A 27,005-nucleotide genomic window follows, 5' to 3' on the forward strand; every position below is an offset into this window, starting at 1 on the left:
GCTTTATTCTGATGTGATAGTGTGGTACAGAATGAGGTCCATAAAAGAAGAACACAGAATGTGAAATGGCCTGATATAAAATGTCCCCTAATTGAAACACCTTTTCTGAAAGCAATTTAGTTATTACAAAGTAATGTTATAAGAGGGGTAATTAGAATGTGGTCTGCTGAAATTGGAAGTCTAGTTCAAATAGGCCCTTGAAGCATTTTAGGATAGAAATTATTATAATCCCTAGAGAACGCCAGCATATTGAGAAAACATACGTATTTCTGAGTTTCAAAATTGTAAGAATAAGGAAAGTATTTGACAAAAAACCCTAACCTAGCTTTAATTGGAATGGTTCTGACACAATTATTTTAATCTGAAGTTTAAGTGGTTCTGTCCTCATTTGGGCCTATAAAGTAATTTCTATTCACTGATTTGTTTGAAAAAAAAATGTGAACTTTCATTTTATTTTGGTAACTGGTATGTTCTTGCAATCAATGAAAGTTTGAAAACTGTATTTTCTTATTTCTGTTAATGAGAACAGTGAGTTAAGATATACCTGATTAATCTTCATTTTATAAAAATGCAGACTGGTGGTCTCCTATTCATTCATACTTGGATCAGGGTAGGAAAGCAGGTTGAGCACATTCAAATATCCCACCCAATATCCTCCAAAAGTTTCAGTGAAGCCCCATTGAAAAACAGAAAAGTTGTCTAACACAGCTCTCTAGAAAATAAGAGCAGGGAAGCTCTCTTTTAAGGAATTGGGGATGTTACACTAATAAGTCCACAGGAAAACAGAGGTTTATAGTTCTCTCCAGGCAGTTGTTAGCATGTTGGCAGTTTAAAATGCAACATGAGACTTTTGATTACAGTTTTGAAACTGTCGAAGTGCTATATGTTCGTACTTAGCAGTCTTTAATGTAAGCAAGAATATTTTATGTTCTCTCAAGGGTGGTTTCACATGACAAAAGCTGTATAATATACATCTTAGTATACCTTTTGCTACGGTAGAAAATGGATGTAGAAATTATATACCTTACAGTTACAGTGCCCTCACCAATAGCAGAGACACTTCAAAGGTGAAGTTAAGCTGCCTTTCAGTGGACACTCGTCAGTCTTACACTTCCATTAACAGCTGCAAAGTATAAATATTGTCAACCATGGTCTTTCTGGAAGTGTCTGTCTGAGAAAGGTCCATCATAAAGCATGTTCTATCAGGTATTCATACCCCACGTAAATATAAAAAAAAAATCATGACAGGAGATTGTGAAAGAGAGAAAAGTGTTAGGCTGTGCAGCTGACCTATGAAATAGATTTTCCTTTTCTAAAGCAGTTATTACACACAGTACATCAAAGGGAGGGAGAGGGCTAAGGAAGAGATGAATGATCCATATTAAACCTTTACGATCTTTAAATTACCTTTAATTTACAAAGTCCGGTTGGATGGAATTGGCAGGCCTGGCAGACTGCATCGTACAGGGTCAGCACTCTGGAATTACTGTACTGGAAGCCATCGTTAGTGATCTAAATGATACAAAAATCATCCTTATAAGTAATAATGTTCCATATGGAGACTGTCAGCTCATTTTGGAGCATATACCGTTGCCCCCTTGAACTGGATGCTTGCCAGCAAGATAAATTAAACCACTTGTGAGTGGCTTTACTGCAAGCTAACAAATTGCTTAATGCTCCAAACTGGAAACTATTCATTAATAACCAAAAGATCTTTTGGCTCAGCTGGCATTCAAATTTTCTGATTGCTGTTAGGTTTTTTCTGAGGGTGTTTTTCAATACCTTTATGGAAACTGTACTCAAGTACTACAAGGGGGTCTTTCAAGGAGTTGTGAAATTAAATTAAGATTTTTGGCTGAAGTTCAGGACCACTTTCTTACTAATGGCAAATCAGTAAGTAAACTCCTTGAGATTAAAAAAAAAAAAGAGAGAATGCATATTATATAGGTTATTTTAAATTAACCTTAAAAAAAAAGTGCTAGGGTGGATAATACCAGAGAGAAACAGTCCTATTTCCATAGTAAGGTACTTTAGAACAGTCACCGCCTGTCCCAGCTCACAATTTCCTGTACACGTAGGTAATTTAGAAAGCCTTAATTTAACATTTTTCATATATGAATGCTTACACAATAGGAAAGGGTTAAGGAAGTTTGTATTTTAAATTTTCTACAATAAAAATTAAAAGATACCAGACTAGTATGGAAAGGAAGCTTTGTAACACTTCTTGAGAGGTGTGAATGTTAAAGATCACCCCAAAACACTTCTGAAAGCCATGCTGTAAACACTGATGAACACCAGCAGGAAAGTAAAGTCCTTTCTGTCAGGTATTTTTTTAAATTTTGGTTTCTCATAGTCAAACTAAAGCTGCTGTTTAGCAGATCTAACAAGGCCTTTGCTTTGAATCGGTCAGGTACCCCCCTGTCCTCTTGGTATAAAAACAACCCCCAAGCCCTCCTCCATCTCTCCAGTGACTCCAAAGCCGAAACATCCTCAGCTCCTTTACAAGGGACTTTTACAAGGTCAAGAGTATAAAGTTTTTTGATCAATTAATAAACTATTTCAGTCCATAGAAAGAACGTATGTTAAATTGAACAAAGAAGTACTGATAGTAAAAATTGCTTCAATAGTTTTCATAAAAAGCACCAATTATCATAAGTTCACTAAGAATGATTTGAAAGCTCATGGAACATAATACAGTAGATACTCCGACAGTATCACATGTGATGGTTCTCAGCTCAAAATGCACTGTGAGCTAAGAGCATTTGTTTCTGCAGAAGCCAATACAAGAGGTAAACAAGCAGTATTCATGGATATGAAATTGTGGAAGAGAAACAACTTCTTTGGACTAATTTAAATTGGTGCAAAACATCAGTAAAATTCATTGGTCCAGTAAAATTCCTTAGAATTTTAAGGAAATGCTTTAAGGAAAAACATAATTTTTTCCTGGGCATCATAATCAGTTGAGATATTAGACTATTGTGTTATACTGAAGGTAAAAACTCTTTTAAAAGAAATAAAGAACTTATCCTGCAATTTGAGAAGAGAAAAAATAAAACAGGCAACCCCCCTCAAGACCTGCTTTTCTCTGAAAGACAGTGCTTATTGGCACAAGATTTCCATTAAGAATATATTATTCCTAATGCAATTTACATTTCATTTCATTCCTTTACCAGAGCAGCCAATGTTGTCTCAATACCGGTGCACTAATAATGGGTGAAGAAATGGGTAGACAGGGAAAGATATAAAAAGCTATAAAATTACACTAATTGTTCTATCTGAAGTGAGCATTGTGAGTGAAATGCATCTCTTGATTTTTTTTTTAGTCCATATTTTTTTCTACTTTCTATTATAAACATCCATTTTGATGTCTGTTTAGAATTGGATTGTTTTATTGCTTTTTTAATTGTTTTTCCATTAGTTACCTTAGTGATGTGGAACAAATACTTCAATGAAACCTAAGCTGAGCAAACCTCTCTTCAAATTCCGTTGGCCCTTAAAAGCCAAACACACAGTTAGAGATGTGCCTTGATTGCTTGGACATATGTATCATCTGGAAAGAAAGAGTTACTTCTGGGTAAGCAGTCAGGACAATCAGGAAGTCTGTCACTTCTGCCTGAAGTATTTCATTCATCACAAAACAATCTTGGCTATTTGTATCACTCAATCTACATACAATTTGACTTGTACAAATGTTTATAAATGAAAAATGAAAGCTGTAAAAACTTGCTGAATTCAAATTTGGTTTCTGCCTCGGTGGCTTTTTAACAAATATTTTTTCTGCAAATACAGGCAGTGATAATGAATTGAGGATAAGGGAGAGACCTGCTTCCCAAATTAGGTAATTGCCTGCCAGGCTCTTTCACCGCTTCACCCAGGCATCTGTGTGGACAGGCCAAGTCATCTGCTGCCCAAGAAGGAGTTTGTATTTTGATATCTAAACTAATTATACCAAGCGCTCCGGTGTAGACCCATGTACTTTATTATCTACCTTCAGCAGCATGTCATGGAAAGAATGAGCAAAATCTGAAACGTGAATACAAGAACAGATAAAACGAAAGAGCACTGAGAAGATACTGTCAAGCCCCTGTTCCCCCAACATTGGTAGTGAAAAAAGCTTATGTGAAACTTTGCTGATTCCTCTGTAACTTGATTTGGGGGAGAGATTCTGAAAACGTTGAACAGTAGTATTTCCAGAAAGGATTGTTTTGAGTTTTTGTTCTGAAAAATCTTTTACCTACATTTTAAAAAGTATCTATTAGCATAACACAGAAGATCAATGTTGCAGTAAGTCTTATCAGGAATTTTCCGGAGCACGGGTTTTTGAACATCTGTGGAATTAGTTTCAAATCATTTTTTATCTTGAAAAGCTTCATCATTTTGTTCTCTGTGGCACTGTGTAAGGCCAGCTGCCTTTGAAACTGAGCTCTGCCTTCCCAATTCCATCAGCAAAAAGATCCACAGGAGAACTAGGATTCGCATGCAGACTGAGATGATTTAATTGTGCATTCGCTGCATAGCCATCAACCTGGTTTTTCTGCAGGGTTTGAAGGAGAGGAAAAGGGCAGAAGGCTCACAGGTGCAGAGGTTTTCTTGAACTTAAGTGCAAGGAAAGAGACATTCTATATCTGTTTTGAGGGGAAGAAATGAGAAAAGTGGTACAGACCTCCTGAGGGCTGAAAGGCAGCACTTGAAAGCAAACCATGTTGTAATACACCTGAGCTGCGAGGAAGCTATCCTAGTTACACTGGAGAAACATTTGTGCAGAATGTGCAAAAACGTTAGCTGTCCTTTGGGGCCAGGAAACTCAAGGGTGTCTCCCTCTCAGATCCTTCCATCATGAGGCAGCATTTCATCTCACAGTTGGCAGAGTTCAGTATCTCTTTTGAGAAATTTTGGAGCCCTAAGCAAAGGAGCTGCCCTCCCGGTTCAGACTTGTGACTGCCCACTCTGACAGCACCTTCTCCAGGAGGAAGGTCCAAGGTCCATTCCAGCAGCCAATGGTCAGGCTCTGCTCCCACAGAGCTCTTACACTAATTTCTTAAAACACAAATCCCCCTCTATTTAAAATAAATGACTGGATAGAAAATGTGCACTGCCAAACATATTTCTGTTTCCCCAAAGCCACATGGCAGCACGTGTCCCCAGTCTGGGGTACAGAGAGCTGTGGGATGCAGGACAGCCAGTAACACCACAGTGAAGTTAGTGTTTTATGCATTTCATTTCTACATGCTGCAATTTTCAAAGCACATCTGCAGTCTTCCTACAATGGCAATATATTTTTCTCAGTTATAGAGACTTTAAATGTTCTCAGTCTTATAAAACCAACCAATCTGCAGAAAATAACGATCCAGACTGAGAGTGAGACCAAGGGTAGCAAGCACAGGGTCAATAAGGCACTGGTTTCCTGGAAACATTTAGAAAGTAGGTATCATTTTGTGAATAAAAGGGGCTAAAACTGAAGCAGAGAACCCAGTATGAGTAGATAGTGCACCTGTTTCTTCCTGCAGTCGTTCACGACAAGATCGTGACCATGACTGTGCCATCCCTGCTCACACTGTGCCAGCCCTCACCTGCTGCCCAGGAGCCAGCCAATGCTCTGCTCCTGCACTGCCCAAGCATCAGTCTTGCAAACAGGGAGTCAAAGCTGTCTAATCTATACTTGCTGCCTAATCAGGAGTTTGAGCTGGGGTTTCCAGAAATGAAATACTAATGATGAACAATTGATTAGTACGACTGCATCAATCTCAGGTGATTACTCAGATAAGTGATTGTAATTTGCACTTTTGGATTGTCTACAAAGACACCTATTTTAAACTCGTATTGTTTTGGTTGGTGGGTTTTTTTTTTCCCCCTACATGACACTAATGTGAGTATTTCTACATGCATTTTCATTTCTGAAGGGAAGAAAATTTGCTTTGCATTTTAATTTACCGTGACAACTGATTTTTCTCCTAAATAATTTCTTAGAAATATAAGAAATTCCTACTTTCACTTGCCATCTTGCGAACGGCTCATCACCAGCCACAAAGTGCACAGCCTCTGTCTCTGTAATGTTTAGGAGAGGAATCTGGCAGTCAACAGCCTCAGAGCTGAGAAAATCTGCTTTTGTGGTTTCTTGTTCTCTTGATATCCATTCGCCATTGAGATGCTACAGTAAAACAGAAGGAGAGTGCAGAAACTGAAGGCTCATATAAAGAAATTCCAGTTGTCAACATATGTTTATATTCCTAATTAATAATATAAGGCATTTCCAGATGGCTTATTTAAAAGAAATTATGCTGTTGCTATAGCCACAGTAAAGAGCAAGCCATGCTCATCTATGCATGCAAGTGGTCTATTGATTTAGGAAGTGCTGTGGTCTGTGCTTGGGGTAAGCAGCTGGGATGAGACAGGGTAAGGTGGTGGAGCAGCTTTGCTCCTGGAGCTCAGCAGCCAGCTCGTTGCTCCTTGAAGGCCATGTCAGCTACTTATCTAGATCAGCTGCACAAGACATCACTGCTTGTTAAGAGCCTGCAGAGCCCTGGGCGGGCATGGTAGGCAAATCTCAGCTGTGCCTCATTAGCATGTTAGCACTGAATGGGAATCAGGCTGAACGTCTTTTATGAGGTGGATTTATGAGACGAATCAAACACTTCATATCTCAGTATGCACACTTCATATCTGAGTATGCTGATACACCAAATAATTCAGTCCTAACATTGCCTGTGTATAGTTGTTTATAATAAAATTATAGTGTTAGCAAGAGATGGGTTTAATACTCATTAAAACTTCTGATTTGGTATCGAACTGTGACTAAGAAAATTCAAATAAGAGCCTCTGTAACTATGATGAGGAAGCCTTATATTTAACCACAAAACTTAGCATTCAAATGTGTTTAGGAAAACAACCAAGCGTACCGATTCCAGATGCACAAAATGGGAAATAATATTGTGATTTCAGGCTTCACCAGACTACAGTGCAGCTGAACCAAAGAAGAGTTAAACAAAACCCCACAGAGAAAATTAGCAGGATCACATAGCAGTGTATTTCCAAGGAACCAGTCCTGGAAAGGTCTAAGCTTCTTCAGCTCCCCTCACTCGTAGCAAACATATTGACAAGAGGGTTTGAATGTATTTGCACCCCACTGTGGCAGTGAGAGATGATGGCATTCAACACAGTTCAGGGTAAAAGACTTTAATATAAATGTGTCAAATTTTGAGTGTATCATTAATATTTTACAAGCCTATGGGAAGTTGCTTACAATTAATCTGGTGATCTCGCAGTGCAGGTTGGGTGACTCTTTGAAGCCGAGGCCAAACACCCGGATCCTGGTGCAGTCCGCGGCACGGACATCGCAGAGACCCCCGTTCTCTAAGCCTGTGATTTCCAAAGCTTGCTCTGAAAGGGTGAGATAGATATAAAGTTTTGAAGAGTAGCACTTACATGCGGTTCTGTTGTGGCTTATGAGAGATTTTGTTGTTGTTCCTGGTTGTTTCAGTTTAATACTTTTCCTTGAGGTCTTCCTTGCCTCCCTGTGAATTTCTCTTGAAAAGAGGAGCAGCAGTTGTCAAAATAGGAAGCATCAAATCTCCAATGAATAATTGCCCCATGCACTCAGGACTGCAAGAAATCTCAGTGAGTGTTATATGGCTCATGGAATCAATTAACTGAACCTGTGGCTTTGTGTTAAAAGGTCGCCCATGGTAATACTTCTGTTGACCCAGGTAACAGGATGGGGGCACAGCTAAGAGGACAGGGTGTCATGCCACAGCATAGAGAAGCATGAGAATGAGAAGTGGAAGCAGGTGAAGATGACCATGCCACCAGGCTCCTCATAATGCAAAACAGCAGTGCAAAAGAGTCTTTTTTTTCAAAAGCTATGGGGCAATAAAAGTAATGATCCTCAAAGGAATGCTTTCTTGTGAGGGTTAAGTCATTAATGGGTGGCACTCAGCTCTGCACAGTGTAAGCACAAATGTCATGCACCAGCTAAGTTTCACTTAAATCCTATTTTGAGGCCTTAAGTGGAGCTTAAGTGATGTACAGCCTGTGCTGCCCTCCTTACAAGGTTGAATTTTACCCGTTACTGTTTTTAAAATGTTTTATGATTCTCAGGTAAAGTTTCATTTGTGTTCTGTTCTACTTTAGGTATTCACCATTTAAAATTGCTCATTGCTTCATATTGGGGTTATTTTTACAGAGTGAAAATGCAAGTTCATTAGATAGCAGAATTCACATCTCTAGAAAAAATATAATTGGGCAGATATTTGCATTGGCACTTGCATAGCACAACACTCAGAAGGTCTCTAATATCCTATGTCAACAGCAGCAGCCAGGATCATGGTTTAGTATTTTTGTTGATAATATTTGTAGTTCTAACGGTTAGGAGAAGCCACTATGGTAACAACACAAAGCAGAAAATTTGCTTCTTGTTTCCTGAGCAATACTTAACAGCAGGGGCATGACCAAGAGCCCTTGGAGGCACGCCATGCACCAGCACAGTGCAGTGCAAGCCGATTTCCCTGTTACATGGTGGGGAGAGGCTGTTTAGCTTTTCCTCTTCCCTGCCCCATCACCACTGCTCTAGCAAAACAATATTGCCCATCAATTTTCTTTGAGCTGTAGCTTATCTAAAATAGAAGCTCTGTGGTACCTAATATTTTAATAGTATATCGGTTCAGCTCTGATTCAAGGGGCCAAATACCCTGAGCTGAGATGACAACCTTCCCCAGTACCTCACTGTTCCTTTAGGACTCTTCCATTTAAGCTGTAACTAGGATGAATGCAGTTTAAACACTGCGATCCCACCAGATTGCAACCTATAACAACATAGCTGCGTGACTCTCATTTTTCCAGAGAAAGGAAGGAAAGCAACATAAATGCGAAAAATAGTGAAAATACTCTTTCTGTACTTCTGAAATGCTTTTAGCTTTTTCTTTTCTTTTATTGATTTTATTGCAGCAGTATTAGCAGCGCTGTTGGACTCTTTGCAATATTTACAAGAAGAGAAATGGTTTGCAACTTGTCAGCATTCATCAGTTAGTTGTAGATTCCTGTAATGTACAAAACTATTAGTCAGATGTAGTGATCGGTTTTGATAAATTGCCTTCTTCTGTGGTTAGCGCATAAAAATTAAAAAAAAAAAAAAGCTTCATTATGTTTTTCATGAGATTTTAATAGTTAGCCCCACTAGTACTGAGGTAGCTCAGACTACATTAACATTTCCATTGCAGATTTTGAGGCTTTTGTGGGCGAGGTAAGATCTCATAGCCTGGGAAGGGGTGAGGCATGGGAGTGTGCTCCTGCAGCTGTTCCTCTCCCAGGAAGGCAGTCTCACGCTGGTTGCTTGTTGATGAGCCCCGCGTGCTTCCCCAAGGTTTTCCTTACATTTTTATGAGCATCCTGACACTACTGTGACACCATCGTGTCAGGACCAGGGCAAGATTATCCAGCCTCAATGCTTTTTGAAATGACTGATGGAATCAGCACAGCATTTTGTATTTATTTGTCTCAAACCATTCTGTACACACTTTTTTACAACATCTTTAAACTGATCTAAATCTGGAGGAAATATGTTGCCATATAGGCTTTGGATATCTTCTCTCAAGATTTGCCATGTTGTGAGTTAATCAGGATGAAAATGAAATTTCTTTTTCTGGTGAAAGGGGTAAAACGTTCATGGAAGAAAAATGTGCCTTGTGTTTTCTGTAGTCTGATGAAGGTGGAGAAGGAGGGGACTGAGATGGTGTTCAAGTGGGCTTTTTTCTGTTGCCTCAGCTGGCTGTGTCAAGCCATCTTCAGCTGGGAGCACTCTAAAGGGAGGAATACACAGCACGGTTGTGAGAGAGACCATATTTAATTTAATGCTCTATTCCTTTATTTCTGGCCAGCTGAAATGTGATACTGAGGAGGTGGTGGAGTTCCCATGCAGATTTTTACCAAGGCTTTTCATAGGGGATGTTGGGAGGAGAGTAAGAAGAGGGTGAAAGTCTGATGGAAAATTAAAGTAATTATAATGGCTCCTTTTTAAACAAATGGATACTAGAATTCAGACCTTAGATCTCAGTATAGGCAGTACATAATTTTTGAATATGGTCATTATTCTTATCTAACTGTTTTTTAAAATGAGGTATCACATTTAATGGGTGTAGGAACTTTAGACATTTGTTTTTAATCTGGTTTTCTGTCCATCTTTCCCTCCGTCTTCTAGTTTTATCATATATTAGCCAGTTTCAACCAGACATGGAAGGTGAAATCTCAATGACATTAACTCTGAAAAAGTCTCATGACAGTCGGTAGCTGGGTACTCACCCATGCAGATCCTGCTCTCGCTGGGGGAAACACAATCAAGGTTCGGCTGTTGTTCGTCGCTCCGCGTGTTAGTGGATGGGTAGTTAATAAGCTTGTGCACAGTATACACTCGCGTGCCAGAGAGGTGGAGACGTGAGAAGGAAATATTGGAGAGCCTGAAAAACCTTAGGAAGAGAGCTGCAAGTAGTTCAGCGGAAGACTGGAGGGGAGAAAGACAGGAGCAAAGGAAAGAGCTGGGAAATATCACAAAGGTGAGAGTAAGGGCAAAAGTGCAGATATCCAGAGAAAGTGGAGGTCGTGGAGGCCTGGGATGGATGTCTGGTGTCTGTGCAGGGGCAAGTTAGAGGTAGGAGAGAAATCTGCGGGAAATCAGGCAGTGCATGGAACAAGCTTGTGAAAAGTGATCTGTTTGAACATTAATAATATATGTTCATGAGTGTGAATGCTAAAATATAACAAAATCCAGGACAGGACTTTCTTTTCTTTGTATAGCCTATAGGTCAAAATGTACTTTGACTCTTACTGGTAGATTAAAAAACTGAAGCTCAGGGTAGCACCTGGGGCTTAGATGGGTGGCAGGGTGCAGTCTTGTTATCGAGGAGGATTTAAGGAACTGTGTGTTGACATCCACTGCCTGGGCACCCTGATGAATTTCTAATGCCTGGTCTGCACGCACACCAAGTAAACACACCTGAAATGCATCTGGTAGAGCACTGATGAATAGCAGGAGATGTTGGGTAAAAAAAGTTAAAAAATCTTGGGTTTTAATGAAACTGTCTTGGAATATAAAGGAGAGAGAACTCTGGAGTTGAAGGTTGCATCTGAAAGGCTCCAGACCCCATGTGATTAAACAGAAGTAAGGGATCCATCCGGTTTGGTTTGCAGTGCTAGCATTGTGAGACAGGGACCCTCCCAGTTCCTCTGCTTTACCCCCAGTAGGAATTTGCAGGAAAGAATAGTAAGTTCAGAGCTACTGACAGTGCTGACAGCAAGGTTTCTTCCAGTAAGCATATACATGGGTCAAACCTGACGTGGAGCACAGGCTACATAATAGACTTAAACCCTCCTTGCATAAATACACAATTGGTTTTATAAATATTAGTTGTAGTGTGTTATGTACATAATAAGTATGCACAGATATAGAAGTAAAATGGAGACAGTTGACACAAAATCAAGAATCTTGCAAAACCACACTTACTGAAGTCTTACTGACAGGTAGATATGGTTCATGCTGGGTTTCCACTTTTGATTAGAAAAACATCCTAGCACAAATAAACATTCTTCTGCAGTGTTTGAAAGCTACACATGAAACTTTGGGCTGGAGCAGCAGACCTGAAATTAAAACTGGCAAGAATTTTGTTCAAATAAAGAGAAGGAAATGGACTGCCCTGCTTTTCTTGATCAGGATGATAAATAAGCAACCTAAGTCATGAAAAGCAAATCAGGAACCAGATCATAAGCGCTGGGTATGGTCACAGCTTTGTTGAAGTGCAAAAGAAAATTGCCCACATTGTGCAGACGCCCTACCCTTGAAATCATATAGCTGGTTAAGCAAGTTCCTGTGCCAGAGCTTGCTGGCATGGCTGTGGATATCTGGCTACTGCAGCTATAAGGTTTCTGGATCAGAGAAGATTGGTGCTTTGTTATCTCACAGCTTGGACAGAGCACGTCGGAATTTGCCTCCTTTCAAATACCTGCACAGATACTGTATTTCTGTCTTTTCTATGTAGGGTTATTACGACAATCATATACACAATTATTGAATGCATTATTCTGGAACTCATGCCATCTGTAACCCAAAGCTCATTTGAAAATCCTCCCTAAGAAAAAGTATTAGCATCTATATGCTGTTTGCCAGGCATTTTGTGCATCAGTGGCTTCCTTGGCTTCTAATGAAGACTGTGTTTGTCGCTGCTTACAAAACCAGTTCTCAAAAGACCAGAGTTTGTCATACTACCAAACTACAGACCTATGAGCTTTAGCTGACATGGAGTGAATCTGGTTTTCAGCTTTGAGTGTCTCTGATACCCCGTATGGATTGTAGAACTGAGCACTGGGAGAGTATGAGAAAAGTGTTTTGCAAGTACTCACTGCATGTGAGAAATGGACTGGCTCAATTTCACACTGAAAGCATCCATGTGCTGCAACAATATGGTAGATTATTTTTGCTTTAGAAATCTCATTATGACATTTTATGTTTATCTGATCCTTCTATTTTTGAAAGGCTTGCTAGCAATTTACTTTAGCAATAGAAAGGAAGAGAAGTGCACTGTTAACTGTAGAATATTGCCTCTTTTCTAGATGGCCTTGGTGGGTGGTAAAATGTCAGCTCTGGTTGTGCATTCATGGTGCTTACTGGCATACGAAAGCAGGTCTCAGCTTCAGTCCCTCGAAGGCACTTCAGGGCAGAACCCCTGGCGGGACCTTGTGGCTCCCTGTGAATGACTGCAGTGATGCCACTCAAAGGAATTTGGACACGAGGGTGCTCATGGGTTTCATCACGGTCCTTATGTCCACACTAGTATCCAGTTGGCTGTTTTTAGTAATTTTATTTACAATTACTGAATTACTGGTTGTTACACTTAGGTTTTTAATCACAGTTGTTTGAACATTCTCTACTGGTAGATTGTGGGTTCTTTACACAACATAAAGCATGATATAAAGGTGTTATAGGATTGCTCTGAATTTTTGGCTTTGGTCAGTTTAAATCAGACCTTTTAATGTCTTGCAGGTTTTAATTCTATAGCTCATAAACTGTCATGAATTTGTCATTTATCATGTGTGTATGTGTGTGAGTATTTGGGGAGGAGGTGGTTTGTTCAGGGCTTTTTGTTTTGTTTTGTATTTAACAAGATTTAAGGCTGAAATTTCCTGCAGTGCCTGCAAACAACCTGATGTAAAGACATTATAGGTATGCATCTGGAGTGTCTGGCTTTGGTCAGTTTAAATCAGACATACAATTTTGTAAACTTTTCTGGCATTTAATTCTATATACTTCAGAAAATGGTTTTGTTTAGCTACAGTTTCACTGAACTGCTTTCACTGCTTTGCATTAAAGCAAATAAACTAATCACCAGAAGACTAATCTCCCTGATCTGATTTGCAGGGAATAGTATGGATCACTGAGCATGCAACCTTCCATGTCCCTTATCATGAGGATTTGATATCCTTTTAAAATTCGGTTTCTATTGACTTTGTAACTATCAAGCTAATAGCCCTCTTCCCACTCAGCCAGGTCTGTGCTTTGAATGGAAAGAACTGGGAGTTAAAACAGTAGATTAAGGCTGGTATTGATGTTTGCCTTTTCAGATGCATGTTCATTACATCTTCACCATCAAAAAGTAAACTAAGATTGCTATATAAAAAAGAAGAAAAGCTTCAAAACTAGCATGAAGCTTGTCAATCCCTGAGAATTACCCACAAATATGTTTTATGTGACTGGGAAAAATCTGTCTCCATCAATATGAAATGGAGTACGTAGGTGTCAGGATGCATCAATGGTAGGTTAGGTTCACAATATTTTTCTTCTTTTGATTGGTAACTATGTTTCTTTTATGAATTTTGTATTTCTTACTAAAATTTTTGTGGTTAGAGGTCTACATTTATTCTAAAAACATGAGTGATATTTTAAAAGCAGAGAAGTCCTATATTCAAAAATGTATGTTTTGATGAGTAATCTCAAAGCCTTGATATTTATTCATTATGCCTCTTGTAATTATGACCACTAATGCCACCATTGTTTTTATCCTGAAAAGACTATATTGGTGTAAATTTTTATGGCCCAGATCTGTAGACACTGTAGAATAATTTTATTCATATAACATGCGATTATTATTAGGATTCATAGCTCACCCAGTTGAGGACCACTTCTCTGTAGATGTCCAAGAGAAAGAAACAGTGTGTTTTGTAAATAAACATTTAAAAGATTTTTTTTTCCAGTTTGCATTCAGTATTAAATAATAAATTGGTTTAACTAGGAAAAAGATGAATAACTGAAAACAGTAATATCTTGAATTGCATAATATGTATTTTCATATTTATTCTTTATCTATTTTCCAATATTATCCAGTAAGCTGAGGAAAAAATTTATATTAAATGGAGATAACAGGTCTCAAAAGAAAGGTTTTCATTTTCAAGTTATATAGAACTTATTTTACAAAGTATTGATATCTTAGTGCAACTTCTTTAATGTCAGTTTGAAGGAAATAAGAGTATATTCTTAATACCTTTAAGCTCTGTGTAAAGAATGCAATCCCAGCAGAATGAAAGCAGCCTATTAAAGTGTGGTTTATGTTGCAACAGTATACAGAGAGCTGCATGAAGTGCTCTCTGCTTTACAGAAATTATTACTGAAGAAAAATGTACTTAATAGAAACAGTTGAGTTAACTTCTAAACTATTATACAATAACACTGCCTCACTGTCTATCAGTTGTCAAGTGAACAAGTACATACTTGAGGGAACATGGGGGGCATAAGCATAGGAAATTTTCAAAACTGCCTCAGTTGGTTAGATAGGAAAACTCAACATTGTGGAATGGAAAAGACAATAATTAATCTGAGAAAAAAAGGAAAAAGAAAAGAACATTTGTGAAAAGAGACCTTATTTTTTCTTGATAATATAAACTTCATCAAAGTAATAGTAACTATGACATTGTTAATACTATGTCCACCAAAGTCAGTGGAAGTATTATAATGAAAAAGAGAATTAAGCCCAATGACTTACTATTTGAAAAGAAAAAGGCTTTTTAAAGAATAATGTCCTTTTATAATTTTTTTTTTTTTTTAAATAGTAATAGCACTCTGTTTTAGCCAGAAAAGTTTAAGAATAGTAAGTATGGTGCTTGCTGTTTTCACAAGCATGTTTGACTCTTTATTTGAAATCCAATTTTGAAAAAATTGATACAATTAATTGTTAAATTGCATCCTCACTATCATGTAAAGTGTTTTGTCATAGTAGCAAAAAGCTTGGTTGTGTTTTTCCTTTGTTTCCTAATTAAAAAAAATTTGAAAACCTGATTAATTCCTGTGAAGAGGATCAGACAGAAATTCCACGATTTCAGGTAACTCTATTTCTGAGACCCTTATAAAATGTAATTCTCCCTGGAAGGCCTGGTCACACCAGCACCACAGGCTCATCACAGACAGAGGCAGTAGCCTCACATACAGTGAGTAGTATGTTTCTTTGTAGATTCCTGGTGATTTAAGAAATTAACCGTTTTTTCTTTGAAAAGTCTAGTATGCATTTTTCACTTGGTATGGTCTAATTCATGCATGGAGAGCTTCTATTGACCCAGTACACCCTAACGGCTTTGTCTGCCCTGTCGTGATGTATCATGTTGGCAAAACACATATTGCATGTGCCAAAAAGTATCCATTTACTTGACAGAATAACAGCCCTTAAATAATCATTATGGCACCATCATCTGGAATGTAAAGACCACTGAACTGATAGAACTGGGAGAAACATATTTATTTCAAAGCCAGTATGTTCCCATACAACATCTTCAAAGCAGATGTTTGATGTAAAGAACTGAAATACTCTGTTCCCTTTCATCTGAGGATCTTGAAACTATTTAAATCTTTTCTTTAAATTTCTCCCTCATGTTTTGTCCTTGAAAATGGGAATTAAGCTTAAAAATAAAATACAATTACATAACTGATGAGATACCTATAATACATGTTTCATCCTCAACTTGCATGACTGGCCTGATTAAAGCTCTGAGTTGTCTCTCCCCTATGGAAGAATAATCTTCATTTGGAAGACCCCACCTGAGGAACAGTAATAGTTGACCCCATATTTTTGCTCAGTATAATTTATTTTTTGAAATAATTGGTGCTTTAATTAATATTATTTAATTAGAGCACATGATCAAGTCTCAGCCCAAAGCAGTATGATAAATTCAGAAAGGTCTATATAATCATTCTAAAGGTAACAGAGTGCAATTCATGTAACTGCTGCTGCAGGTGGGTCTGAGGGACCTGTGTGGTTGCGGTTCACTGCTTTGGAAAAGCAGCTGGCATTCACAGAACTTCTTTTAGTAACGCTACTGAAATTGATTGATATGAAAATTGGATATCTGTAAGCGTGTTCAGTAAGCGTTAACTTCTCACCTTCTCACCATCATTTTTGCTCTCTCTGAGTTTTTCGTTGGATATTTTTTTCCAGAACTTTCCACACAGAAATTTAAACTTCAAGTGTCATTACTTCATCGAAACTCATTTGTCCTTATTATTCCTCATTACCTTTTATCTAGTAATTGCTCTTTAGAGCTTCATGCAATCTACATATTACATCCCTCTATGTGTGCTTTACTAGTCCTGATTTTTTTTTTTTTTAATAAGCAGCATGGTCAATATATACAAATGGTAAGCACCAACCTGATTTGCTATCTACAGTAATTGGATTCTGCATTTAATTACAGGTGGTAATGACATTTTAAGCACCTTATACAGGTGTTGGGGGGGGGATTTATGAAATGTTAAGCAACATTAAGAAAGTCTAAGCTTCTGGAGAATTGCCAAATTTCAGAGGTGCCTTTCAACTCCAAATTGCAGTTTTCATGTGAGGATAATTATAGCTCTGGCCACCTGGACTGCTCCTGTTGGAGTCAGGCAGAGCAGAGGAGTAAGTCGGTCTGCAAGCCACACTTTATATCTTCTCTCTTTCTACATGTTTTCATTTAAAATTATTCCAAATATATTATGTGTTGCATTCTGATCCCTAAAAATACTGCACGGCCATCTTTTTGTGTACTGGTCAAAACCAGTGGCGGAATACTTCATTATGTATCGGCAGTGTAGCTGAGATTGGGTGACCTTGGAAAAGATATTTGAATTATGTTGATGGCCTCCTTGATCTTGGGGGAGTTTTAATTCACATCTATAATTCTACCATGAGAAAATTAGATGGAGATTTGTTTTGGAGCTAATGGGAAAATATATGGCCAGTAAAAGGAGTTGCCTTCTCCTTCATTACTCATGTAACTTCTCCGGGAAAATAATTTTTTCCTAACAACGGCATTTAAGAGTTAGCATTTCCAAAATCAACATACATTCTCCTGTTCCTTCAGTCTTTCTTTTTAAAAAGAAAGTGAAAGAGGCAGCAGTTTTACATGTCCTGCAGAAACCTAATTCAGTTCTTAATTTCTCCACCTTTTCTTCCCTTCCTACAGAACCTCTGTTTATTAGTACAAAAGCCCAAAGGCTTATCCTGCCTGTGTACAGCGCTGATTCCCTGCATGCTTCCAGCTGGGTCAGGGTGCCTGAGCTGCTGGTTACAGGGCTCAAGCTGTTTCTGTTGGAACACGCAGCTTTATTTCTGAGATTGATCTTAATTCTTCATCTGTAATAGCCTTTTCTGGTGTGAAATCTTGGCTTTAGTGATGTCAACAGGACTTCAGTTCTGGTGTTACATCACATGCATACCTTGTAAACAACCTGTTTTGCCTGGAGGGGTTGTTTAGCCTGGAGAAAAGGAGGCTCAGGGGAGACCTTATTGCTCTCTACAGCTACCCGAAAGGAGGGTGTAGTGAGGTGGGTGTTGGTCTCTTCTCCCCAGTAACGAGCAATAGGACATAAGGAAATGGCCTCAAGTTGCACCAGGGGAGGTTTAGATTGGATATCAGGAAAAATTTCTTCACCAAAAGGGTTTTCAAGCATTGGAACACACTGCCCAGGGAAGTGGTTGAGTCACCATCCCTGGAGGTGTTTAAAAGACGTGTAGATGTGATGCTTAGTGACATGGTTTAGTGGTGGACTTGGCAGTGCTGGGTTAATGGTTGGACTTAATGATCTTGAAGGTCTTTTCCAACCTAAACATTTCTATGATTCGATGATTCTTTGATGTCTATGTAGAACATTTCTGCCTATGAAATGTAATACCAAGCAAATATCCTTGAAAATGTTGTGAATGAAACTAAAAAATCATGAACAGCTAAGGGTGAAGCTCACACTAATACTTTTCTTGTATGTCTATAACCAATTAACTAGCTGACCTTTTCTAAGTATTATAATGTTGGAGTGACTGGCATGCCAGAACTAAGACTTTATTTCTCCTTGTAGGGGATCTGACCTCTGACTGGATGTATAGATCTGCTTTATATTGCATTTACAAGATCAGGTATTTTATAGATTCACAGTTTCTGTATTTCTGTATCTAAAGAAAGAATATTTTAGATCACTTATAAATGAATTCATAAATAGTCTGTAATACATGGAGCTCATTGCAGTTCATCACATTGATTCACTCTAGACTGTGACAGTACTTTTCCTTCTGCATAGTTAATGAAAGAGTTAATGGCTGAAACCAACTTCTTCTGCGAAGTCTTCTCTTAGCTTCTCTACAGTTATACCAAAGACAAAGGAAAAGGTTCTGCCAATTAAGAATGCCAGTTGTTACCTTGGTTTTGTTTTAATTTTTCTGGAATATTTTTTTCTCAATTTTGCTCAAAATCAGCTTGAACTTCAAATGTTTCTCCATCCCATTATCTCTGTACCAGTAGTACAGAATAGTCCTGTTCACTGCCGGGTTCTGGTGTGGATCCACCCAGGGTGGCTGTCTGAGCTGTCACCCTCCCAGCATGTACTGGTGTTTGAGCAGCTCATCCTGAGTACCATCATAGAACACATGCAGGACAACCAGATGATCAGGCCCAGTCAGCACGGGTTTATGAAAGGCAGGTCCTGCCTGACAAACCTGATCTCCTTCTATGACAGGGTGGCCTGCTTACTGGATGAGGGAAAGACTGTGGATGTAGTTTACCTTGACTTCAGTAAGGCCTTTGACACAGTTTCCCACAGCATTCTCCTGGTGAAACTGGCTGCTCGAGGTTTGGATGATAGCACGCTTTGCTGGGTAAAAAACTGGCTGGATGGCCGGGCCCAAAGAGTTGTGGTGAACGGAGTTAAATCCAGTTGGCAGCCGGTCACGAGTGGTGTCCCCCAGGGCTCGGTTTTGGGGCCACTCCTGTTTAACATCTTTATTGATGATTTAGACGAGGGGATCGAGTGCACCTTCAGTAAATTTGCAGGTGACACCAAGTTGGGTGGGAGTGTTGATCTGCTCGAGGGTAGGGAGGCTCTGCAGAGAGACCTGGACAGGCTGGAGTGATGGGCTAAGGCCAACTGTATGAGGTTCAATAAGGCCAAAGGCCAGGTGCTGCACTTGGGCCACAACAATCCCCAGCAGTGCTACAGGCTTGGGGAGGAGTGGCTGGAGAGCTGCCAGTCAGAGAGGGACCTGGGGGTGTTGATTGACAGCCAGCTAAACATGAGCCAGCAGTGTGCCCAGGTGGCCAAGAAGGCCAATGGCATCCTGGCTTGTATCAGAAATAGCATGGCCAGCAGGGACAGGGAAGTGATCTTGCCCCTGTACTCAGCACTGGTGAGGCTGCACCTCGATGACTGTGTTCAGTTTTGGGCCCCTCACTACAAAAGGATATTGAATGACTCGAGCGTGTCCAGAGAAGGGCAACAAAGCTGGTGAAGGGTCTGGAGCACATGTCGTACGAGGAGTGGCTGAGGGAACTGGGGGTGTTTAGTCTGGAGAAGAGGAGGTTGAGAGGAGACCTCATCGCCCTCTACAACTACCTGAAAGGAGGTTGCAGAGAGCTGCGGATGAGCCTCTTTAACCAAGTAATAAGTGATAGGACAAGAGGTAATAGCCTCAAGTTGTGCCAGGGAAGGTTTAGACTGGATATTAGGAAGCATTTCTTTACAGAACGGGTAGTCAGGTGTTGGAATAGTCTGCCCAGGGAGGTGGTGGAGTCCCCATCCCTGGAGGTGTTTAAGAGGCGGGTTGACATAGCGCTTAGGCATGTGGTATAGTTGAGAACTGTCAATGTTAGGCTAATGGTTGGACTGGATGATCTTCAAGGTCTTTTCCAACCTAGACGATTCTGTGATTCTGAGATTCAGCATTAACTTGTACAGGACATCTGGGAGAGGAGGAGGAATGGGTACCAGAAGACACATCCTTAATTTCTTCTTTATCAAGAATGCTTTTATGTCTGGTATCAAGAATTAAAACCAAATTGTCCACGTTAAATTACTGGCCCTCCCATAAGGAGATAATACCACTTCAAATGTTTCTCCAAGGGATCTAGAGCTGGAGAAGGTTACTCCAGGGGACTGGATTCAGAGCCTTGTGTTTTTGACCACCCTGCAGACCACTGCTTTCCAAAAACACTACAGTCCAGGGTGCAAAGGTCTGAATTTGGGCTGTTGTAAGAAAGACAATCATAAACCTTCTGGAGTAAATGAGAAGCTGTGGACAAATTTTGAGTCTGTTATTTTTAAGGATTATGGGCCTCTGTCTGTACTTAGGTGAAAAGGTGTTTTCTGACATACAGGTCACAGGTACATACTACGTATGCAGAAATAGCATTCAAATCTTGTTGCACAGACATAAGTTCAAATAATCAGAAATTAGTGTAAGATAAAAATAGCTTTAATCACTGGTCTTCACGAAAATCTTGGCAAGTATCCATGGAACATGCTGAGAAGTTAATTTTCAACGTTATGTTCTCCAAACTAAAGGAAGCCTTTCTCTTTAAAGGGACTGTTGTGACGACAATCTTCAAACTGTTACCACTGACATCGGGGGAAATTCATACTGCCTCCCACTCACCCATCACATGGAGAAACTGAGGACTATTCTGGCAACATGCTTTGGGAAGAGGCAAGTGATAACAATTAATGGATTCAAAGGTATATTTTCCAAAGTGTTTTGGCATTTCTGGAACCTGTGTTACAGCAGGTATTTGCAACTGTCCTGATCACTGTTGTTCCCATTTGTAAATACTGTGATGTCTTAGGTAAATTTGGTCAGGAAATGGATCCTCTTTATTTTTAGTGTCTTCATTTGGGGGAAAAAATATCCAAACAAAATCCACGCAAACAAACCCTAGGTTTTTATATGAAGGAGGATCCCTTCTTTAACAAAAAAACTCTCCAAAATGTTAATGGATTTTTTTCATTAGTATGTGGACAAATTGTTTTTAAGTTATATTTGCTTAAGCAGCTGGTTTGTTTTTTTGTTTTTTTTTTTTTCATTTTAATGAAAAACAGATAGTAAAATATTTTGAATAAATATTTTCTTTAGGATGTGGAACACACAATGAATTGTTAAGGAGTTTTAGAGTCTACAAGGACATTTGGTAAGCAGCAGTTCTTCTTTAAGATCCTAATTTTCATGCATAAAAGAGCTCAGAGGCTTCCATGGGCTGAGGGGTCTATCCCCGTGAACCCTACTGAATGTTCAAGGTTTTACCCTGTACAAGCTGGTAGATAGACTACAAATAGAAGAAAATAAATCTTTTGCAGAGAAGATTTTAGTGATTAAAGTTAATTCCAGTAGCCTTAATAACAGTCTGTTGTGACATTTTGATTTTATTATTCATTTTTCTTCTGTACAAACAAGTAAGTTCCCAGTGTATGTTCATGGTGTGGAATATACCATGAGCAACTGTTGTCTTACACCTCTGGAGATGGACAGCTGTTGATGAGAGGGCAGCATATAATCTCACTGGTATGGTGGGAAAAAGAAAAATGAGTTCAAAATGTTCCCTGGGTCAGGTGCCCCCTTGGGAAGACATACCCTGCACATCAGAGAGTTATGCCACTACCATTTCCTCAAGAGAAAAATAAACACTAGTGGCTCAAAATGGCAATTTCTACTACATTTTTATTTAATGCTTTCTCTTCTGAGCTTGCTTTACTTAGCTAGAAAGCATTCTTCTCCTTGACTAGCTATTATTAATGTGTTCTGTAGGTTTTCTTAAATAAAAAATAATATTTGTACGTAAAGTTTACATCCACAGAAAATATTTTACAGGTACTAGTTAAAAAAAAAATACAAGTCCTTGGGTGCAGCTAAGATAATGTTGTTTGTATGCAGTGTGATAGAGAGAACAAGGGCCATTCACATTTTAAATCAAATGTTGCCCTTGAAATGTTGGGAAAACTGCATGGGAATTTTGGAAAAGGGCCTTCTGCCTTGTGTTAGGAAAACTGCTGAAGCTGTCAATGTTAATTTTGTCACAACACTAACAAACTCACCCCCAGCAAATGGAGCAGCATAAACATGAAGAGAAATTTAAACTATAACAGTGCAGCTCTTTCGAGGGTCCAACGCCAAGCTTGCTCCCCCCAAAGACAAGGCTAAGCATGGAGATGCTTGTGCTAAAAACTCAGTCTCTGCAGAGCAGCTCTTGCTCAGTGGACATCACCCGGGAGCCCCAGAGCAGCGGAGCAGTGGGGTTTCCAGGTGAGTGGTGTTTGGAGGGAGCTGGAGTCTGTTGGAGGGAGTCAGGATACTAGTGACTCTTTGGGAAACTGGAGGCAATAATCTGATGTATTGTGAACTCTAATAAACCAGATTCCCAAAGGAGAAGTGATTTGAAGCAAAGGCCAATGACCACATTTTCCTCAACTGGAGAAAAGTGAAGCAAAGGCAGTGAGAGACGGACGAAGCAGTCAGACTGGGGACTAGTAATGGCTTACACTGTGTTTGCCACAGCTGATGTATGTTTGTTCTCCACTTCTCACCTCCCTGTGCAATCTCAAGCCGTGGTCTGTACTCTGTCCTTGTTTATATTTGATGTCACAGCAAGAAGACAAGGTGCCATTAACTTTCACTTGAAAGGTCACATGGAAGATATTTTCCTCTAATCCGAGGGTTTTCAACCATAGCAAAATAAAATAAAATTTAAAAATCTGGCCTAAGCAACCTCCTTAATCTGACCGGATCACAGGGAAATGAAGTTAAACATTGAATTATATATGGGACAATTACTGCGAAATTGCTCAACTTGCTTTTCAGTCACTGATGTCAGTTGTTCTCTGTGTGAAAGAGAATGAATTCCTCCATATTCAGGAAATGATCCTGCAAATATATCCTGCCATTAACAAAAACTAAATGTCAGGATATATTTTAACTGCTTTAAGTAAGTGCACTGAAGACATGTTTATTGTGAAGCACGTGAATAATCCCATCTCATCCCAGCTAGTAAATGCATTGGGGTATCAGATGTGCTGCTGAGCTCCTGGGGCTGGAAGGAGATTTGGATATCTCAGCTAAGCCATGGCGACTGACCCTAGATAGGATCTTTACCTGTCCTAAATACAGAATAATGTCCATCAGCCTAAGCATTGTAGAAGAAGCCTTTCCCCACATTTGGGATGTGTTAAGAGAGCATACCTTGTCATTTCAGTTTAGCTGAATACTTCTTAATCCACAGGATCTCAACTGTATGGCTGAGCCTTAAGTACCTTTTTGTAACTTCAAGCATAAGCTTACATGGTTTGCTGAGACAGGGCTTAAATTTTACATTAATGTTAACATTTATGCATGTGCTTAGTTTCAAGCACTGAGGACTCACAATGGACTTTGATTTATCCATTGAGAGGCTGAACTGTAAAGAAGAAACAAATCTAGTGGGATAGTCTAAATGTAACTCATATATATTTGCAGAATCAGGTCTGCAGGTTTGAATATGTCCTGTAGCTATTTTATGGCTTCGACAATGTTACCTGTTCATTTTGTCACTTTTAATTATTTTTTTTTGTTGTTACTAGTATGGTGTTTGAAATTAATTTTTAAATTTTATTCTCTGCTGATCAAGAAAAAAAAAGGAGTATCTATACAGTGTTAACATGAATATTGACCACAAGGTGAGCAGGACCCTCTTTTTTGTCAGAAGCTTGCTTGTCAGCATGCTGGTGATAGATCAGATGTAAGGAAAATCACTTCTGCAAAACCAATTTGCTAAGGGGCTTGTAAAATCCATTTTTAAAAAGTTACTGAGGCGAAAAAGTGAAGGACCAGCCAACCAGATATTTTGATCGGCTCTTCAAGGTCAAAAACTGATTACTAATTCATCAAATACCTTACTGGTAGCACTGTTTGAAGAGCAAACAACTCTGTGCAGATGTTCTGCCTAATAATTCTAATACCATGGAAATATGGGTAGGGTAGAAACAAACAGAATTTTTTACTTACTTTTGGCAATGTTACAGTCATAGGAGCTGTGGTCTTCAAAGCACTGGCAACCCAGTTCAGTACATTGTCCATTGCCGTTACAGAAAGCAGGACACCGGAGAACAGTGAGGATTTCCTCCTGGGTAGCAGATGGCTGATTTCCTACATGAAACTCTCTGTTTCTTGTTTCTAGCACTCTTCTTTCACATTCATTTTCCAAAAGGGCTATCAGTGCCCTCACCCAAGCCACATCATCTTTGAGCTGCAGATCTAAAAAGCATATATCAATTGCCTCATCTATCTGTTTTCCAAGGAGACCTTTGCACACTAATCCAATGGTGGAATTTGCAAGAATTTGGTGGCAAATCTCCTGAGCTTTGGTGGCAGTTAGGCCATTAGGAGTGGGCCATGTCAGTGGAAGCTTTGTCCGAATCCCTTCAAAGTAATCCTCTGGGAAAAAATATGCAAAGCTCTCTGAGTCTCTCTGGTTTGGGCCATGCAATGGATGAAAGGATGAGTACTCATAATAGTCATCTTGCCTTTTTTCTCTCCTTAGGTCTTCTGTTGTTTTGGTAGAGTTAATGGAACTGTTGTTTTTCAGCGAAACATTGTGTGCTAGGTGGTTTAATCGGTCCTCAGGTCTACCTCGCTTTTGGACTGATTTAGGCAGATATCTTTGATCAAAAGACTTGGTCAACAGTTTCTCATCTTTTCTTAAAGTAGACTCTATTTCTGTGTGAGTGACAAACTCTGATGTAACGTCTAGATACGGGATTGCAGAGGTGTAATCCACATGGTCATAATGGCAACCAGAGCACTGAGGGAAAGGAGTCTGAAAGGCATTCAGCATATTTACCACAGGCACGGAGGTAGTGCTCTCCTTCTGACATCTGCAGTAATTTTTCCTTTGTTTCCCCTCAGAAGGTGCCGGAGTCCTGTCAAATAAACTCTTCCCTGGAGGTATTCTGATTTAAAAATAGAAAGAGATTAGAGGGAAGAAACTTTCAACAAATTAGTCTACAATACCAAGTAAACTTTCTTACCCTGAGGCTGGGGAATGTATAAACTCCCAATCTACCAAAGCACTTAAGAAAATGTTTAAGTTTAATCTTTGTTTTCTTTAGCTGTTTTTGCACTGCCCTTCTTGAGTTGTCCTGTACATTTTTTAGCACTACATGGGGACTTTTTAGTAACAGATGCTTAAGTGCTTTGCTGGAGTGTTGCCTAACTGCTTGACTTCTCTTTGCAGAACTTTCTCTAAGGTGCAGGTTACCCTTTGTGTATTACACATGAAATAAGGCCTTGGATTTGTCCCTGGTGTGACTCAGATACAACTTGGAGAATGATAAAAAAGACGTATTTGTTTCAAAAGCTTTATTATGAAAATCATCTTTATCTATTTGCCTGTGCTCTCCTTACCAGGTGTTTCCTCTAAGACTTGGATCATTATGTATTTTAACTGTTTTTTTTTCCTTTAAAACTTCTTTATGCATACTTTATTTAATTTTTTCTTTTAATGGAGCCTTCTTTGAGTTTTTCTTTTGACACAAAGCAGTTTTCTATTGATCGTAGGGGTAGGCTATCAAATAAGGTGAAGTGATTTTTTTCCCCTTTTTATTTTAGTCCAGGTTTAATGATGGATGAACTTCTAGACAATTCAGTTTGAATAAACAGCCATGATTAAAGTTTCTTCAGAAATTTCATAAGCAAAAGGTCTCTTATTGATCTTATTTTTGCAGCACAAGAGAAATCCTGGAGCTTCATAGAAAAAGATATGTTTCCTGTCCCAGTAGTTGGCAGCACTTCATGTCCAGATAAATTTGAAATATCACCACAAATTCAAATTATTTTGGCATTAATTTTGTCTTGCGGGCAGAAGGTAGAGTTTTCAGGAAAGTGAAAGCATGTACAAACATTTTGGAGCCAGACGTTAGATACTGTTGTAGAAAACATAATTGCCTTTATCCAATATTTCCAAAATATATTGAAAATGGCATATATGACATTACCATTTTGATCATTGATACAATATTAAATTTTAAATAAAACATCACCGTGACACAGGCAAAATGAACTAATTTCTCCTTCTGAAACATGAGCCCAGACATTTAAGAAAACACTTTTCCCAATGTTTGGGCTTTAAACTTAAACTAAAGCAGTAGAAGTAGCTCTTTCTTTGAGTGATTACTACATAAACTAGAGGCTAGGGTAAATATCACATATTTAATAAATAAATAAATAAATAAAATCACATGAGCTGGTCCAGAATCAGGACAGAAACTTCAAAAACAAATGAAAATGTCACTAAAATAAAACTCTCTTGCCTTGATGTTTTATTGAAACAAATTCCTTTGTTATTCCTCTGTGAAACCAAATACCTTTCTTTGGTCAGCCTTGGTCAACAGGACAGGGGTGTCTGGTGTGGAAAGGATGAAGCTACTGGAAAATCCATCCTTCCTCACAGGCGTGCAGTTTTCAACAGCACCTCAGTGAACTAGAATGAGCCTTCTGTCCCCTGCATAAGAGGACTAGACTATCATTCCTCTTAGCTGCCCATTATAATCAAGGAAGAACTAAAGACAAGTTTTTAAACTGAGTTGGATGTTGTTATAGAAAGAGAGTCCAAAATTAATAGCATTGCTGCTGGTTTCTCAAAAGATTTGAAAAACAGTAAGAAAAATTTATTTTACCTACTTAAAATAGATGTTTTAAAATTCAGCTCTTCTTTGTCCAGAT

The 27,005-nt window shown here is 39.0% G+C and overlaps 1 protein-coding gene across 1 annotated transcript in view; it reads right to left on the bottom strand.

The window, feature by feature from the left end:
- Positions 1-27,005, bottom strand: part of LOC141945495 (von Willebrand factor D and EGF domain-containing protein-like) — a 188,259-nt gene that overhangs the window by 78,976 nt on the left and 82,278 nt on the right. The window contains exons 11-14 of the mRNA XM_074873778.1: positions 24,291-25,234; positions 7,241-7,377; positions 5,987-6,148; positions 1,408-1,512 (exon numbers count right to left, since the gene is read on the bottom strand). Of these exons, the coding sequence (XP_074729879.1) occupies positions 1,408-1,512; positions 5,987-6,148; positions 7,241-7,377; positions 24,291-25,234 (1,348 nt within the window). The remainder of the gene's footprint in view (positions 1-1,407; positions 1,513-5,986; positions 6,149-7,240; positions 7,378-24,290; positions 25,235-27,005) is intronic.

Source organism: Strix uralensis, chromosome 6 (assembly GCF_047716275.1).
Source record: "Strix uralensis isolate ZFMK-TIS-50842 chromosome 6, bStrUra1, whole genome shotgun sequence".
In the NCBI taxonomy this organism is placed as follows: Eukaryota; Metazoa; Chordata; class Aves; order Strigiformes; family Strigidae; genus Strix; species Strix uralensis.